Source organism: Myripristis murdjan, chromosome 24 (assembly GCF_902150065.1).
Source record: "Myripristis murdjan chromosome 24, fMyrMur1.1, whole genome shotgun sequence".
Classification (NCBI taxonomy): domain Eukaryota; kingdom Metazoa; phylum Chordata; class Actinopteri; order Holocentriformes; family Holocentridae; genus Myripristis; species Myripristis murdjan.
The window spans coordinates 18,411,366-18,427,399 of record NC_044003.1 but is presented as its reverse complement, the minus strand read 5'-3'; the positions used below and the strand labels follow the sequence as shown (position 1 = coordinate 18,427,399).

At 41.0% G+C, this 16,034-nt stretch overlaps 1 protein-coding gene across 4 annotated transcripts; it reads right to left on the bottom strand.

Moving 5' to 3' along the window:
* Window positions 1-17: 17 nt before the first annotated feature.
* On the bottom strand, window positions 18-14,391 carry capn3b (calpain 3b). 4 transcript variants are annotated; one of them, XM_030046583.1, is made up of 23 exons: window positions 14,107-14,391; window positions 11,407-11,476; window positions 9,655-9,773; window positions 8,946-9,079; window positions 8,164-8,332; window positions 7,558-7,641; window positions 7,375-7,466; window positions 6,759-6,836; window positions 6,473-6,633; window positions 5,684-5,853; window positions 5,579-5,590; window positions 4,657-4,865; window positions 4,491-4,527; window positions 3,911-3,934; window positions 3,560-3,649; window positions 2,758-2,823; window positions 2,583-2,640; window positions 2,444-2,508; window positions 1,537-1,605; window positions 1,363-1,441; window positions 1,062-1,178; window positions 683-741; window positions 18-583 (listed from the first exon to the last, which is right to left on the bottom strand). In XM_030046583.1, the coding sequence occupies exons 1-23, from the start codon at window positions 14,389-14,391 to the stop codon at window positions 557-559; spliced, it is 2,274 nt and encodes a 757-aa protein (XP_029902443.1). In that variant the 3' UTR covers window positions 18-556. The 4 variants fall into 4 exon arrangements, with proteins under 4 accessions (XP_029902443.1, XP_029902444.1, XP_029902446.1 ...); XM_030046584.1 differs by lacking the exon at window positions 3,911-3,934 and having other exon boundaries at window positions 14,107-14,174; XM_030046586.1 differs by lacking the exons at window positions 8,164-8,332; window positions 8,946-9,079; window positions 9,655-9,773; window positions 11,407-11,476; window positions 14,107-14,391 and having other exon boundaries at window positions 6,769-6,836; window positions 7,558-7,583.
* Between the last annotated feature and the right edge of the window lie 1,643 nt (window positions 14,392-16,034).

The following is a 16,034-nucleotide window of genomic DNA, read 5'->3' as shown; positions in this document are numbered from 1 at the left end:
AAATAACTTGCCCACAGCTCTTTCAGGTTTTAGTTCTAGTTTGAGCTCTTCTTTTAGATTTTCTAGTTAATACAGTGCTGAGTTTTTATTTCTCCAAAGCATGTCAAATTTGTAAAACACTCAGTTTCACAGTTGCATTAGACTGCTTTCAGATGTAACATGATTATCAGTCTAGTCTGACTTGAGCATCAGTTTGTTGTCTTCAGCACTGGAAAACTATGAAACTGGTAACTAGAAATTGGCCTTGTTGATAGGTTATCAGTTAAGATGACTTTGGAAAAAAAAATAAGCTAAGGGCTTCTTTTTAAAAAAACAAACTTGTGGCAGTTACATTTTTAAAAAATCTTGCAAATTGACTCGTAATAGAAATTGGTTGGGATATCAACAGGGGAAGTTAACTAATGTTTCTGGGAGTGCGTGAGCTTGGATTTTGCAGTAAACAAAACATTTCTGTGTAAGAGACTTGAACTGAAGTTGTCAGGCAGAGGAAAGCCGGTTGCTGTCCAGAGAGAGAGGAGCGTTATCAAGGACGTGATCACTGATGCTGCCGGTTGACCTAAGAATACATGGTCAGCTGGAGCCACTGCAAAGACAGTGAGGGAAACGCCAAGATGAGCAAAAATGGTTTTACAACTGAAATATAAATGTTGCGCGACATTTGAGTAAAGTAGAGTTTACCCACCTCCAGGACATTCAGCTTGATTATGCCGTCTCCATCTTTGTCAAAGGCCTTAAACGCCCCTGCAGTAGACATTACACATCAGACTCTATTCACCTCCATTTGTTTTCTATTAACCTACAACACAATGTCAAGGCTGCAAAAAGTAAAGCCTATGAGGTCAAATTAGTCCTTCAATGTGTCAAAGTTGTTAGTGACATATTCTGTGTTTCATATACTTGGATTCAGTTTCAAAACATCAAAAGTTTTATATGTGAAATATGGCTAATTTCCAAGTATAGCTGCAAAACTATATTAATGTTAAATGTTGACCTTTTGCCCTCCTTACCAACATGTTTTGGTTTGCTTTTCATGCACAAACCCAAGTGTGGTGTGTACTTACTGAACATGCCCTCTAGCCTCACGAAACAGCAGATGAAGCTGTCAAAGTCGATGTTGAGGTGTTCGTCTGCATAGCGCATGGCTATGATGTCATATAACTGGCTATTAAGTTGAAACCCTGTGTGCAGTGTGTGGAGAGAGGATGGGACAGAAATTAGAGTTCACAGGCCAGAAGAGTGTACAGCACGTGGTTACAGGATTTTCACTCAGGTGTGGAAAGTCTGGGTAATAATTGTGACATTTTGCATTTTGCTATTATTGCTAGTACTGTCAGTGTGTCACTCCACATGAGGGATGCTCACCTGCATCATTCACAGCATTCCTCATTTCAAAACTACTGATGGAGCAGGATTTGTCTTGATCGTAGCGTTTGAAGATAATCTGCAAACACGAGATTTGAAGATGGATAATCAGATCACGAGAGCTTGCAGGTCTGTTTAAATATGGGCGTGAATTAAACTGGTTAACACTCTGACCTGCCACTCTTTGATTTTCCTCCACAAGTGTTTGAACTCTTGCAGATTCAGCTTTCCAGTCCCATCGGTCTGGAAAGGGTTCGGTTATGGCAAAAAAACACCATTAAATAACATTGATGGTGAGGGCGTTTTCAAAGTGTCTGCAGGATTAGTTGGCAGCAATTTGTAAAGGTGGTACTAGAAAAAAAGCTGATAGGGAATCAAAGTTGAGCCGAATACCCTCAACAAAATAGTTGCCAATCCATCCATTACATTTTGAGGTTTTTTTTTGTGTGTGTACAAGTTGAATGTTTGGCCTGAAAGTGGTGCTACAGGAAAGGTGCTATAGTCACTCCAATTAAGAGGAATCTTCCTTTAGGGAGTAAGAATGCACTTACCAAGTATGGCTATCCCCTAACTACGTTTTGTGATATCAAGTGTGCACAGTCAGCTTTTTGGCCTGAGGATGGTACTAAAAGAAAGATCATAAGGTCACCAAAACTGACAGGGTTCATCCTATGAGGAGCATGAATGTGTTCTCCAAATTTAATGCCAATCTGCCCCATAAATTTCATGATATGTTGTCTTCTAGTAAAGTGCTGAATGGGCAGACTGACATCAAAGTTCTTTCTATAACCATGTTGTTCAATGTAATCAATGTCAATTTGTTTATTTACCATGATTTTACATATTTAAGCAGATGTTATATATCAATACCAAAACAATGTTCTGTTTGAATACCGAAGATGTAAAAATGTTAACTCTGACCTGCATAATAGAGTTCCTATATGGATTTTTAAAACTTGACCCAGAGAGTTTTTGCTGAGCAAATACAAACCAACAACTTTCCGGTCACAAGCTGAGGTATGAGCTGCTCTGTTGTCGGCTCCTTGTACACTTATCCAGTCTCAGCCAAATGAAAGGATACATCCATCAAAGCGATCATACTCCGACACGTCTCGAGGCTGAAACCCTCCGTCTTTATTTCATTATCTGTGGAAAAGGACAGATTTTTATGTCAAGGCAGCACATGAAACCAAGTAGAAGTGCAAATGATGTGAACTCACGTTTGTCAAGGACCCTCTTCATGACCACCTTCAGTTCATTGGCACAGATCTGCATATCCTGATGGAGGATGGATATGGCAGATCCTGCATATTAGGTTGAATATGACTCTGCATCCGTTCTGCACTGTTTCTGTGTTTCCTTGTTAACAAAACTCCCAGTGTGGTCAGTACTCACCTCACCAGCAATCTGCTTGTAAATGGCCCTAAACTGTTTTTCCTCTTCAGTTTCTTCCTGTGGCACCTGATTGATGGATGAGACAGAAAGCAACGCAGTAAACGAGAAGACTTAGAAACAGGTGTTTACACCTGCTTGCAAGCTTTTGTAGAATCCTTTTCCAAAATGCTTCAAGTGCAACTTAACACTCATTACGTCTAAAACATGGATCACTTCTTCAAAAACCACCAGTTATTTTATTTGTTTTGTTATTTGTTTGTCTTGAGTCACTTTCTCTAAAAGATTCAGGCAATTGTGCAACCAGGATTTGAAGTGTTGGCTGATGATTGCTTTGTGCAGAGGAGTTTCATTGATCAAACCCTGTCAGTCAACAACATTTTAAAAAGGTGTATCTTTGCACAAATCATTCCTGCTGCACCGTGAAGCACTGAACTCCATGGTTGATCATCACTCGATACTAGAGGATGCAGTTCCTCACTGGACCAGATGAGGGCAGCACATGAGAAAGAGACTGACCTGAGTAGTAACGACCACACATGTAAACACTGAGGCCTTACAGGAAAACAGGTGCAACTAGGCCACATGAGCTCACTTGGCCTTTAAACTGTAGTTCAGTGGGGCTGTTTTATTCCCCATGACCATATGTGACCCGATTAAGATTGAATTTCAGGCCCGTCTGTCGCCAGGAAATTACGACAGGGCAGAGGTTACATTGAGCGAATGGTTACGTAGCAGCAATGTCTGTGTTTTGGTTTGACTGTAAAAAAAAAATGCACAGCACATGCTTCTCTCCTTGCTTTACCTTTGGTTTCTTCTTTTTCCTTTCGCCCAGAATGCCGTCATGTGCGATTTCCTTGTTGGCATGTGCTCTGTCTGACACAAATACAATGGGCTGGGGTGGAGGGAGGTTGGTAAAGGGAGAGAAAAGAGACACCGGGGTTGGGGACAATTATGATCGGGGTGAAAGACAAACAGGGTAAAAGAGAGAGATGGGGACATTTATTTCACAGGGAGGGATATTCCACCGCATGCAGTCAGTGCATAAGATGATGGCCAAACACTATGTTTGCCAGTATTGCTAGAAGCCCAAATAAGATGTAAAGCAAGGACAGGGAAAGCAGAGCTCAAACCAGGAATGCAATGCTTCCTTTACCTTGTCTCTCTTTTTCTTGTCTTGCTGATGGCCAGAAAATAAGGAGGGATAGGAGAAGGCATGACATGAGATGAAATGAAGGAAAAGACTTCAATTTTTTCGGCTTATTATTGAGTCTTTTGGGGAAAACAGTCAACAGATATGAACAGGACAGGAGAGATGGGTGATACTGAGAGCAAAACCGATGAGAGACGTGGGATTTACAATATATCAAAATCATTCTGATATTGCAGTTTGGTTGTTATCTGTATTGCAAAGGCTGTGACAGCACACCGGCTTCTACAAATCATTTTCACAGTACAATCAATCTGTGAAGCAATCAAAGTAGAAGTGTCTGGCCATCAGCCCAGAAGTACTAATGTGAGCAGAATAGACATCAGTGAGAATCCTAATGGGAAACATTCGCCTCAATCAACTGTTATAAAGCTACTGAAAGTGTTTCAAACCACTTCAAAGGGTAATGCAGACTTCAAACTTAAATTTACACAACTGCTTGAATCATATTTCAACTGCAATATCTGTCAGAATGATATATTTTGACCATATTGTGCAACCATACCATGTGGATCAAGTTACAAACCTGAATTTGGTCAGACCCGATTGCGGCGTCCACGTCCCTGAGAGGGAAACACATATTATGTTACAGAGGAATCCCTGCCAATAACTGGTGATGACTCCCTTTTTACTGCATCCATTTTACTGTCAGCAGTCCCAGAAATAAGATCAGCCCCCCTCATTATCCTTACTCTGAGGTGCTCCTCTTCTCAGAGAAGACCCGGAGAATGAACTCTCCCTCTTCGTGCGGGTGGAAGGTGGAGGGGATGATGACATACTCTCCCGGAGGCAGACGGAAACGCTCTGTCACCTCACGCAAGTTGATGTAGGTTTTGCACTTGGCCTTGGAAGCCGTATACAGGAAGAAGTCCTTCTGCAGATGCTGATTGCACCCACGCATCTGGGTATGAAAACAGCAGCGACGAAAAGTGAGGGCAAAGTGGTGGCAGGGTGAGAACAATATCTTAGCCACCAGAAAAGTGCCATTATTTGAAAATAACTCTAAAAATATTTTCACAAAAAAAGCAGTTAAACCCACTGGAGGTCAAAGAGGGTTTGTCCTCTACTCTATAAATGTAACATTTTAAAAATGCAACAGACCAACCTATGTTACATACATGTTTTAGCCTGCTTTCTAAAGTTAATTTCAATTATATCAAGTTGTGCAATGGTTTATCCACCATAAATTAATGATTTATGAAATTGCAGTGTAAGTAGTTCATAAAACTAACTAAAGGGAATAACTGAATGGCTAAAGCAAGTATACATTTGAATTTTTGCAGTTTGTGCTTTTAATGTAAAAGTGACAAATTTAAATCAAACTGAAATAATTCAGAACCACATGTTACTGTGTTATCAATGTTCAGTAGATTCAATATGAGTCAGGCATTAACTATTCTATTTTTTCAGTCATTTCCAATTTGTGTGGCTTTTACTTCACCTGTTTATTTTCTTATGATCAATTTAGTTTAGGATCTACAAGTTCCCATGCTCATTTTTGCAATGTATTACATGAGAGGTTGAGCGAACACACACATAAAAGCCTCTTTGCAGATACACATCATAACTGGAAAAGCCTCATCACACTGACATCCTTCTCCCAGATGAGCATACCTCCTTCGGCACCTAGGAAGACAAAGTAGGAATGAAAAGCGACGTCACCTCCAGTGCATGTACATGAGCTCACATATGTCTGAGGAAGGCTGAGTGGTTCAGTACCTCGTAGATGGAGAACCCGATGGTGAAGAGCTTGGCCCCCTTGCTGCGCTCTTTCCTCCGACCTTTCTGCATGAGAGCCACCACCACCGTACAGGCCACCTGCTCGTCCTCTGGATCATCATCCTCCTCATACAGACGCAGCCGGTACTGAGGGTTGGTCCAGAATGTGTCTGTAAAACACAGGAAGTGGGCCGATATTTTGTGCCATCATTCAGCGTCCTTAGAGGTGACCATTTTCATGCATGAGAAATTACAAGTATGATTCAATATACTAGAGCTACAACACAATATGAAATCAGCAATGCGATGCAATGCAGTTTTGGGGAGTTTTTTTTCTTGCACTATGAGGGTTCAGATCAGTTTTGTTTTCTATAAAGTGGCCCTGTAAAACCATTTAAATCAGATAAACTTAATCTTATAATACAATACAATATGGTATAATATGATTCACTTTTACTCTCCCATTTGGGGAAATGTGTTTTGGACTGTAAGTGCTGCTCGTTTAAGATCAAAATATGAGTGTAGGTAAGGCGATATGTATGCATACATACATGGTTTACATAGATGGTTTTAGCTTTCCACACCAAAATGTAGACCAGCCATTCGCAAAATAACACTGGCTCAACAAATGCCTCCATCTGGGCACCCTCTACATGTGCTGAGGTGTATGCACTTCACTGAACAGAAACACAAGAACTGGTGAATATTGTCTTTATGTATGGGATCCCTGCGTGGAAGACAGTTTTGGAGGTCCTGCAGTGCGTCCCAGGTCTAAGAGACGGTCCCCACCTGGGAAGTTCCTGCAGCCGCCGGCGGAGCTGCCTCTGACCCAGCGGCCCTCGTTGACAGCCACCGTCCAGCTGTGCCTCCAGTCACCCTGCAGCGTGTCGGGGGTCAGGTTACAGATCTCCAGCTTAGTGAAGTTCTTCTTGAAGTCATCAAAGGACATCCTGGAGGGGAAAAGGGAAGAGGAAGCGTTTAGGAGAAAAAAACAAAAAAACAAAAACAAGATACAAGCAGAAGCTGTTATAAAATGATGAAATGCAGGAAGGATGAAATGTCTGGTTTCACTCACCAGAACTCACTTGTTTCTACCGTCTGCTTCTTTAAGTTGTTCTTGTCGGCGACGCAAAGTGTGGACCATTCCTCAGAACTGAGCAAAAACCAATCCACAACTTAATTCATTCTCAGCACAACAGGAAATCAAGTTTACAGCATTGGACAAGTCCTACTAGGACAACAGGGGTAGGCAACCGTGTGCCATGGAGAGCCGAGAGTCTGCAGGTTTTCATTCCAACCAAAAACTACACCAGGGGATTTCACCTCACTTTCAAGCAGAGAGGAGGAACTAATCAGTGAAATCACCTGGTGTAGTTTTTGGTTGGAATAAAAACCTGCAGACTCTCGGCCCTCCATGGCACATGGTTACTGACTCCTATACTAGGATCAGATGTGGGTCAAATAATATTCGTAAATATATCATAGTTTTTGTTTTAATATGTCGGAGCATCAGGATAGCATCAGCACTGTCAGCTATGTTGTCAATCACAGACGAGTATGTTAGACTAATATTTTCTGCAACACACTGGTTTTCATTATCTTGCCAATGCAGCAAACCTACATCTTAATTCAATAGGATCAAACAAACACAGTTCTATCAATGTTTGCTAATCTCGCAGATTAAATCTTACTTTGTGCTCCACGGTCCCTTCCACAGCACCCAACCCCAGGGATTGCGCATGCGAATCAGGCGAATCTTGGTGTTCTTTGTAGCTTGTTCACACTAGAAACACACACTCCATCAGCTTTAAGCACATCATCCTCACAGACTAAAAGAATACCAAATCCGCACTTTGATGTACATTTTACTGTACCTCCTCCAGGCCTGTGATGGAATAGGCGTGGCCTCTGACTAGTCCCACTTCAGTCCGACTCTCGATGTCACTCGCTGAAAAAACCTGAGAGACATTCAGGATATCAGGGCAAAACAGATACTGGCTACATGTAAAATAGTTTTGAATGTTTTAATCTTGTTTGGCTTGCGTCAAACCAACTGCGGTGTCAAAATTACACTTGTTTACAATTCAGTTTCCACTTTTTGGAGAAAACTTGAGAGCAAATTTATTTGCAATAACCCTCATCAGTTCTTCACTGGTCTTAAGAAAAAAAAATTAAGATTGAACATATGACTTGATATTTTTACTGTGCATGCCACCACGATGTCCTTAACAACAAGCTCCTTTTTCTCTTTTCTTCTACTTTGGATTTGATTTTTTTTTTTTTTTTATTAAACTTTTGATATGAAATGTCTACATGAGTTGAGTTCTGTTTGGCCACATTTTAGCCTTTATTTCATAATTAACTGCAGGAAAAGACTGGAAAGCCACCAGGACACCACAAGCCCCCCAGTTTCTTCATCTTGCCTGCACATTTTGGTTTTTTTATAAGAGCAACTTCTACAGGAAGCTCCAAACACTCACGTCTATGGAGCAGCCCATCAGCGAGCCTCTCTCCAGAGCCTTCCTCATGATCTTGTAGAGCTCTTTGGGAGCTTCTTCCAGATCAAAGAACTCGGTGACTCCCCCAGTAAAGTCCTCCATGGCTTCCAGGGTGTTGCCCCCTTTCAGTGCCTCATACGACCCGTGCAACCTGAGAAAGAGGTCATCGTTCAAATTGAAAGCGCAGCGTGCAGATATGTTGTTCCCCTGCTTTGGATTTTAACAGAGTCTCCAGCCAATTGGAGAAACATAACGACTCGGGGCTTATGGGAAATGTGGCTGCGCTGAAAAAAATAAACACCTTAACAAATCAGTTGCTCTTGGACCAAGCCTTAAAATCTTGTTTTGCTTGAAACAAGTGAAATTTGGGGGGTATAATGTGACTTGTTTCCACTGCAAAATCATCTTGTTTGATGGATTTTCTTGTATCAAGCAACATAATTTTAAAGCCAGATCTTATTCAAGATATTGGCACTAAAAACAAAATTTCAAAACAGGCCAAACTAACTGCACTGGAAACAACTGAAATTATCAAGGCAGATTTATGCATTTGATCTCTTCTCACAAGCTTTTATGGGTCAATACCAAACTAAATGACTTCTCCAGGTGGACATATTTTTCAGTGTGAGTTGATCCTCGAGCTGTAGTGAAATCTGAACCCGGTTGGATAAAATCACAGCGACACATGGAGGTGAAGATGTGATGAGTTGCACAATCCCACTTTACGGCGGATATTAATGGACTCTGGTGTCCATCACACTTACTTGGCGTAGGCTTTCTCCAGTAGGGCGCTCCAGAACTCGTTGTTCCTGTAAGATTTGGTGAACACGAGCTGGTTGTTGCAGGTGGGGATGCGGTCGTCCACAACCACATCAATCCACTCGCCGTAGCGCCAGAACTGAGGACAGGAGGACAGAAGAGAGTGAAAACAGGTGATGAGCTGTAGTGCTGCACAAGGAGAGACTCTTTAGGATGAAAGGAACAACGTTTCCTGCCCCATCCAAATCAATCACTAGATTCATTATTGATCAGCAAAGTCTTGGTCAATCCAGTTTTTCAGAATTAGTTTTATTTTGTTATTTTGCTTTACATCATATACACATACCCAACATTCAGACACGCTCCTTCACACATCTCTACTTATCTCACTATCTAATTCAGTAATCTTATCTAATGTAATCTAATCAAGTACAATCTAATCGAATCATAATCAAATATTTTCTAATCAAGCATAATTTTATCTAATCTAATCAAGTATAATCTTATTTTATCTATACCGCTATAATCTACTTTAATATAACCAAATCCAGTTAATCAAGTAAACAATTTTGGAGAACATAGAATTTAAGTTGTTTATTGCTGATGTAGTAGCAGTGTGTGTGTGTGAGTGTCTGTGTGTATGTGTGTGTATATGTGGGTGGGTGTGTGTGGGTGGGTGGTTGGGTGTCAGGAGTGGGAGGGGCCAAGGTGTACCTGGAAATGGAAGATGCCGGCGTAGTTCTCAGTGAAGCTCTGGTCCGGGGGAATAACTCTGTAGAGCAGCTTCTCATTCAGTGTCAGGCAGGCGATGGCAGCCAGCAGCCAGCAGTCACCTGTCAGCAACAGATCCATGAAGCTATGAAAGGCCTCCAACCAAACATACCGCTTCATAAATGTAAGCAGTTGTCAGTTGATGCCAGTGATGGGTGCCAGTCTTTAAGAATAGCAAGATAACTCTGGATAGGATCGCTGTCATTGTTCATTCCAGCTGAAGTTTATGGCTGGAGGAGGTCATGTGTTCCGTCCTGTATGTGGGTGTGTGTGTGTGTGTGTGTGTGTGTGTGTGTGTGTCTGTGTGAGCCTAAGTTTTTTGTGTACAGTTAGGACTATATGATGAAAAAACATCTCGTGGTTGAATAGTTGGTCTCTCTTTGCACAGCCTGCGGGTCGCCTGTCCCTCACCTCATTCACTATCTAGCTCACTCGACCACCGCTGCTCCCTCTCCCTTTCCCTATTTCTCTTCTCCTACTACTGGGTCGCTACGCCACTCCCTCACTTCATTCCCTGTCTAGCTCGCTTTTTATCCTATTGTGGCTGTGTTTTTTCGATTGTGGGTGAAAAAATCCAGCAGGTGCATTGCCTTTTTTGGACGAATTTATGAAACATACTGCTGACAAGAAAGTAACATAACACAGAGTAGTTACACTGGAAAACAGAAAACTACACTGTAAAAAGTGGCAGAGTTGCAGGTTAAAATAGGATAGGCTAAATAGCCTGATGCTTCCCAACTGCAAGAGAGAGAGAGAGAGAGAGACCATTGGTGTTGTATTATATTTTCAATTTTTCTATTTTAATTTGTGCATTTTGAAACATGATTCCTGCTGAAAGCCATGTGACTTCTGGCAAAGAGCCACAAATGGCTGGCGAGCCACAGGTTCCTGACCTCTGATATAATATGATATTAACTGAAACAGATGCAGAGAGAGCGAGAAAAAGCTAAACGCAAGAGACTTTGGGAATTTTACGGTATATTTTCTAAGGCTACGGTACTGTATCATATTTGAATCATAGAGCAATTGAATTTATAATTTGAAAAGTAAAACTGGCTGCTGAGTCTCTCCCGAGTTTCGCTCAGCACATCGGGTAGCCTTTAGTGCAGAAAGGAGGAGATACGCCTGGCATAAAATCTGCGCTCTTCTAGTTTGTGGCTGATTGAGACCAACTCTCAAGCTAAAACACTTCATTTAGAAACATTGTACCAGACTAATCTGAACAGATTTAATTCAGCCTCTTTAGGAGAATTTCCACCAGGCTTCTTTTTGTCTAGAATATTGTGCCTGCTTCAGTGAAAACATCACATGTCTCACTAAAAAAAAAGCATGCTAAATGAAGTGTGCAGAATGAAGGGATGTTATACAGGCCTGGAAAAGTATGAAGAGTTTCATACCAAAATGAAATGCATACTATTTGAAAAAAAAGCAACACATGCTATAGCACAAAATTAAAATAAAGAATTGTGCTTAGTTATGTATTATTTGGTTAAAATAATAATTTACAATGGGCTTTGCAAAATTGAGTGAATTAAACAAAATGTGAAAAAAGAATGGAAAACCATATATTTTGTGTTATATTTTGAAAGGCATTTCCATGCTTCACAGCTGAGAGTTAAACATTCACAGGCAGCTCTCATGCGCTGGAGGATGTTTGAAATAATTATTCGAAAGCAGAAACAGCTTCAGGATTACCTAATTCTCCTTGACAGATGTCGGTCCTATTGGCTCCATCTATGATGAACTGGGGATTTTCACAAATTTCCTAACGTACAAAGTAGAAAGCGTTAGGGGACATTACCGTGCATGTTGTGAAATATCAGTTTATCTTCTACAGTATTTCCATAATGTCATATTTGGTGCTAAATTGAAGTGTGTCAAAAGTGATGTGGTGAATGAATTAGACAAGCATCAGTACAGGTTATGATACAAATATTTAATCTCAAACCGTATTGAACTCCATTTTATTATGGAAAAACATGTGGTCTGTTCGTATCTTGACTGAAATTTATGATATGTGCTGTCAGAAAAATCTCCAGGGTGCCAAAGTGTAGAAGAGAAAGTGTTCATGGGTCAAATGCTTAATGGTAGTGAAACACAATTAAACAGACAACCATATGATCTCTATTGAGCATCAACAGAACGGTTAATAGTGTCAGTACTTACCACAAGGTGTGTTTGAAGATTCCCTTAATTTTTTTTTTTTTAAATCTTCATGAATTGTGCGAGTTTTCCCCAATATCGTGCTCTATTTAGGACCGAACAACAGTTTGAGCTTAGAATCCGTATTTACAAATCCACACTTGGGATGAGTGACAAGAGGAAGACTTGACCCCGCGGCCGAATGCGAGTCAGATTTATGTCTCGGGGCTGGGTTGAAAAGTACCTGGCACTTGGGACCATTAGCTATATATGAAGAGACAGCTGTTAGAGGTCCTGAGAGGTCACGACCCCTGAGTTTTCTGAAGCAGCGATAATGTGCTGGAGGCAGAGAGGCCCTAATAGCTACGTATCTCTGTCATAGGCATGATTGACAGCCTCGTCGGGCTCCCTGGAGCTTATCAACTCATTCTCTTCCTATTTTATACGCAGTATTTATTACAGGAATTTCATGATGCCGTGATAGTCGGCAGTAGACTTCAGGGAGTTATTCGTGGATATTGGGTGGTCCATACACAAAGTTATATGAAACCCATTCAAACCCCTTTGGACAGATTTAAAAACACTTGGTTGCCAAGCAGGAAACAAGGCTGCCTTTTTCCTGGAGGTTTCACATTTGAATGATTTAAGTGATTTCTTGCAAAACAACTGATTGTTTGGATTCTCACTCATAGTATTTGTTGCAAGTGTAATACATCCCCCAAGTTTGGTCAATTAACTTCTTCCCCATTGCAAGAAAGGCAGCTTCACCTGGGGTGCGTTGCTCAAAAATGAATGAAGTGGATACAGACGGGAAAACAACACACTTTTTAAAAATGCACAACAGCACACATTAGTTTAGGTTTCATTTTCATATTTTTTTTTTTTTTTTCACAAATAAGCATGTGATGTTGTGCATCCTAATAAATAAATAAATAAAGTTTTCCAGTCTTTACTCTCCAGGTAAAGCTGTATTACACAGACAAAGACCAGCAAATACCACTATATAAATAAAAATCTTAACTCATCACTTTAGTCCTTCATCACTTGAGGATTTTTCCACAACTTTAAAGCTCACTTGATAAGATCAAATGTAGTTGGTGAGAAAAAGGGGAATGAATTTCTAATTTTGTCTTTTTTTTCAGGTGTTTATCAGCATTTTTGACAATTTTATAAAGAAACACTCCCATCCTTGTTGTAATCTTGACCCTACACTGTGTAATGTTGCAGGATTTTATATACTAATCTTGCCTTTTTGATGCCAACTAGCAGTAGGAAAAAAATTTATCAAAATGATGACATGTTGATGGATATTCCAGACTGATCGTTCATCATGTTACCACCCCAAACACCATATAACTTAATCAAATGTTCACAACAGAGATAATTATGATAGCTGACAGAAATGAGGATTCAAGGTGAGCTTATGTTTCAAAACAACAGTGCAGAGTGCAGGTTTTGGAAACCAGAGATCTCACCGCCTAACCAAGTCACTGCTGAGTCACTGGTATTGATCACCAGTTCTGTCAACACCCTGCAGTTGTATCATGTTATTATCTGGAGCAATATATAGTATTGCTCCTTTAAAATGGATGACTTATCAAGTTTCAAGTTTTTGTCGGACTACTGCCACTGCAGCGATAGACTCGGACTGAGGTGTGAAACCATCAGCTGCAGTGAGGAGTCCCTGACACAGCAGTGACTCCTCTTTCCCCATCACAAGGTTACCCAGGGGGCTGTAATAATGCAGCCTCATGTTCCCAATTTAGAGCGTGCTCCGCGGCTGACCCTTCAAGTGGGATCCAAAGCTCTAATCTTGTGTATGAAAACATCAAACTGCATATCAAGTAACAATCAAGTTTCAAACTTGCCGTGCAGGGCTGGGGCACGACCAAACATCCTGGTAAGCATGTACACATATACCAGTAAACTATGATATCCTAAATCCAACACTGAGTACCCACTGTGTTTCCCAACACTGCCAGTGAGCGTCCACCTGTGGGAGAGTCAGCTGTCTGTGACTCTAGAAGGTGATAACCCAAAGCTATGCACCCACAGACATGCAGCCATATCAACTTCACACCCTGCCTGTGTGTTCTGCAGGAAGCAATGAGCCATACAGGGGCTTTTAGAGACAAGTGTCTGTTAACAACAAATAACCACTTTCATATTAAGTGTTTTACTGAACAACGTGATGACAAAACCTGGCAAGGACTCCAGAGACAGTGTCCTGGAGCTCCAGAGGCACTCACTCACCGACGGACGCTTCCATTCAAACTTCATTGGGCACTTGCGACTGTAGAAGAGCGTGGTGTCGTCTGCAGGGAACAGGGGGTCTTCAAACAGCACCTTCTTGTGCACATATTTGTCTCGCAGCTCCAGAAATGTCTTCAGACGTTTGGCATCTTTGACGGTCTCATTGCGGCTCAGAATGGCAGTGTATATGGAGTTGCTCCCGGCAGAATCGGCCCAGTCCTCAGGCCCGAGTGATGCCTCATTGTCCAATATACTTGTCACCTGAATATCTTCCACAAGGGCCATCACGCTTTCTTCTCACACCTTAGCAGTGTGTCCCACAGTGTTGGAGCTTCTGGTTTCAGAGGTCAGCTTGTGAGGCACAAAGGAAGAAACTGATGAGTCCCTCTTTATTTGCAGAAGCAGAGCATGAACTTGCAAAACAGGTCAAAGAAACTTCCTGTGTCCTCTCTCACTCTCTCCTGTACTCTCACTTCCCTTTATTTATTGGGACCTCAGCTCTGTCAATGCTAATGCACAATCACCAGCTCACCAAACTCTCACACAAACACTCCCACATTCACTTTTGCGTTAGTGGTGCAACACCTAAATATAGACCTCTTTAAGGGAGGGGAGGAGGCTGCAGTGAGTTCCTGACCCTCTACCAACATTTCCAGTGCATGCTGTGTGTGTGTTCATTTGGGATTATCCAAAATCTGTACCATGCCTCTTACAGAATTTATACCTAATTACATGAGACACAGTTATAAAAGATGATAACACTGGATAAACACTCTCAGGATGTGGCTCACAAGAAGTAGGGGATACTCATTCATTCATTCATTCATTGTTTTATTTTGCTCATTTCCGTGCTTAATTCCAAAACAATCTCACAAAACAGCGTTATAAATATAAGATTTTGATCCAAAGAATGATTTAAACTCATTTGCCATATCAGTCATGTTCGTTATAACGTTACTGTCATTTACAAAATAATCTGGCAGACTTTTGGACGTAGAGTTATTTCTCATGACACTTTTAAGAATCTCCCATGTAGCTTTCATGACGTGTTGTTTTCCTTTAATCTGTCATTCAAATATTCTTTCTTGGCTTGTCTCAGTATCAGTGCCAACTTAACTTTTATATACCTTATATTTAATGTCAGTGGTTTGATATTTAACATAATCTCCATGCAGATTGTTTTTCTTCTTATAGGCTTTTTGTAACCCACTCATTATTCCAGGCTTGTTTCCATAATTCTGTTTCCTTTTACACAGCGATATAGGACAACTCCTGTCATACAATGATGTGTAAAACTTCAAAAATGTATCACATGCCACATTCATGTCTTCCACATACACTGCAGTCCAATCCTCCTCTACAGGGTCATTCCTAAATGTATTTATTGCTTCCACAACAATATTTCTTGCCTTTTTAATCTCAGTTTCTACAGCAGTGCATTTAAAATCATCTAATCATCAGTGACCCTACACATATTTATTTAACTCTGTATTAATTGCTACCAAGAGATAAAATTGCCTGTAGTTGCTAGGAGGATGGCACTTCTTTCTTAATTTCTCCTGGGAAATAATTAAACCCTTAATTAGTACTTACCATTAGCTACATATCTGAAAATTGTAAGTTATCTCAACTCTATGTCAGTATTTCCATTACCACTGCTCTGATCAAAGGTTCAGCATCACTTATATGCCCACCGCTATCTGTAGCCCCTCTGCTCTTCACTGTGTTGACACCTAGTGGTGAAGCAACCCGACTAAACTCACCGCTTGTGTGATCCAATTGGCCCAGTCGCCTGTCAATCAATGCCCTTATCAAACGAGAGGAGGCGGGTACACTGACCGCTCAGAGGGCAGTGTTGCCAGGTTTGAGGAAATCACTCACTCATGTTTTTTTCAAACTGACATTTCGCCGCCACCTGTCAATGAGAA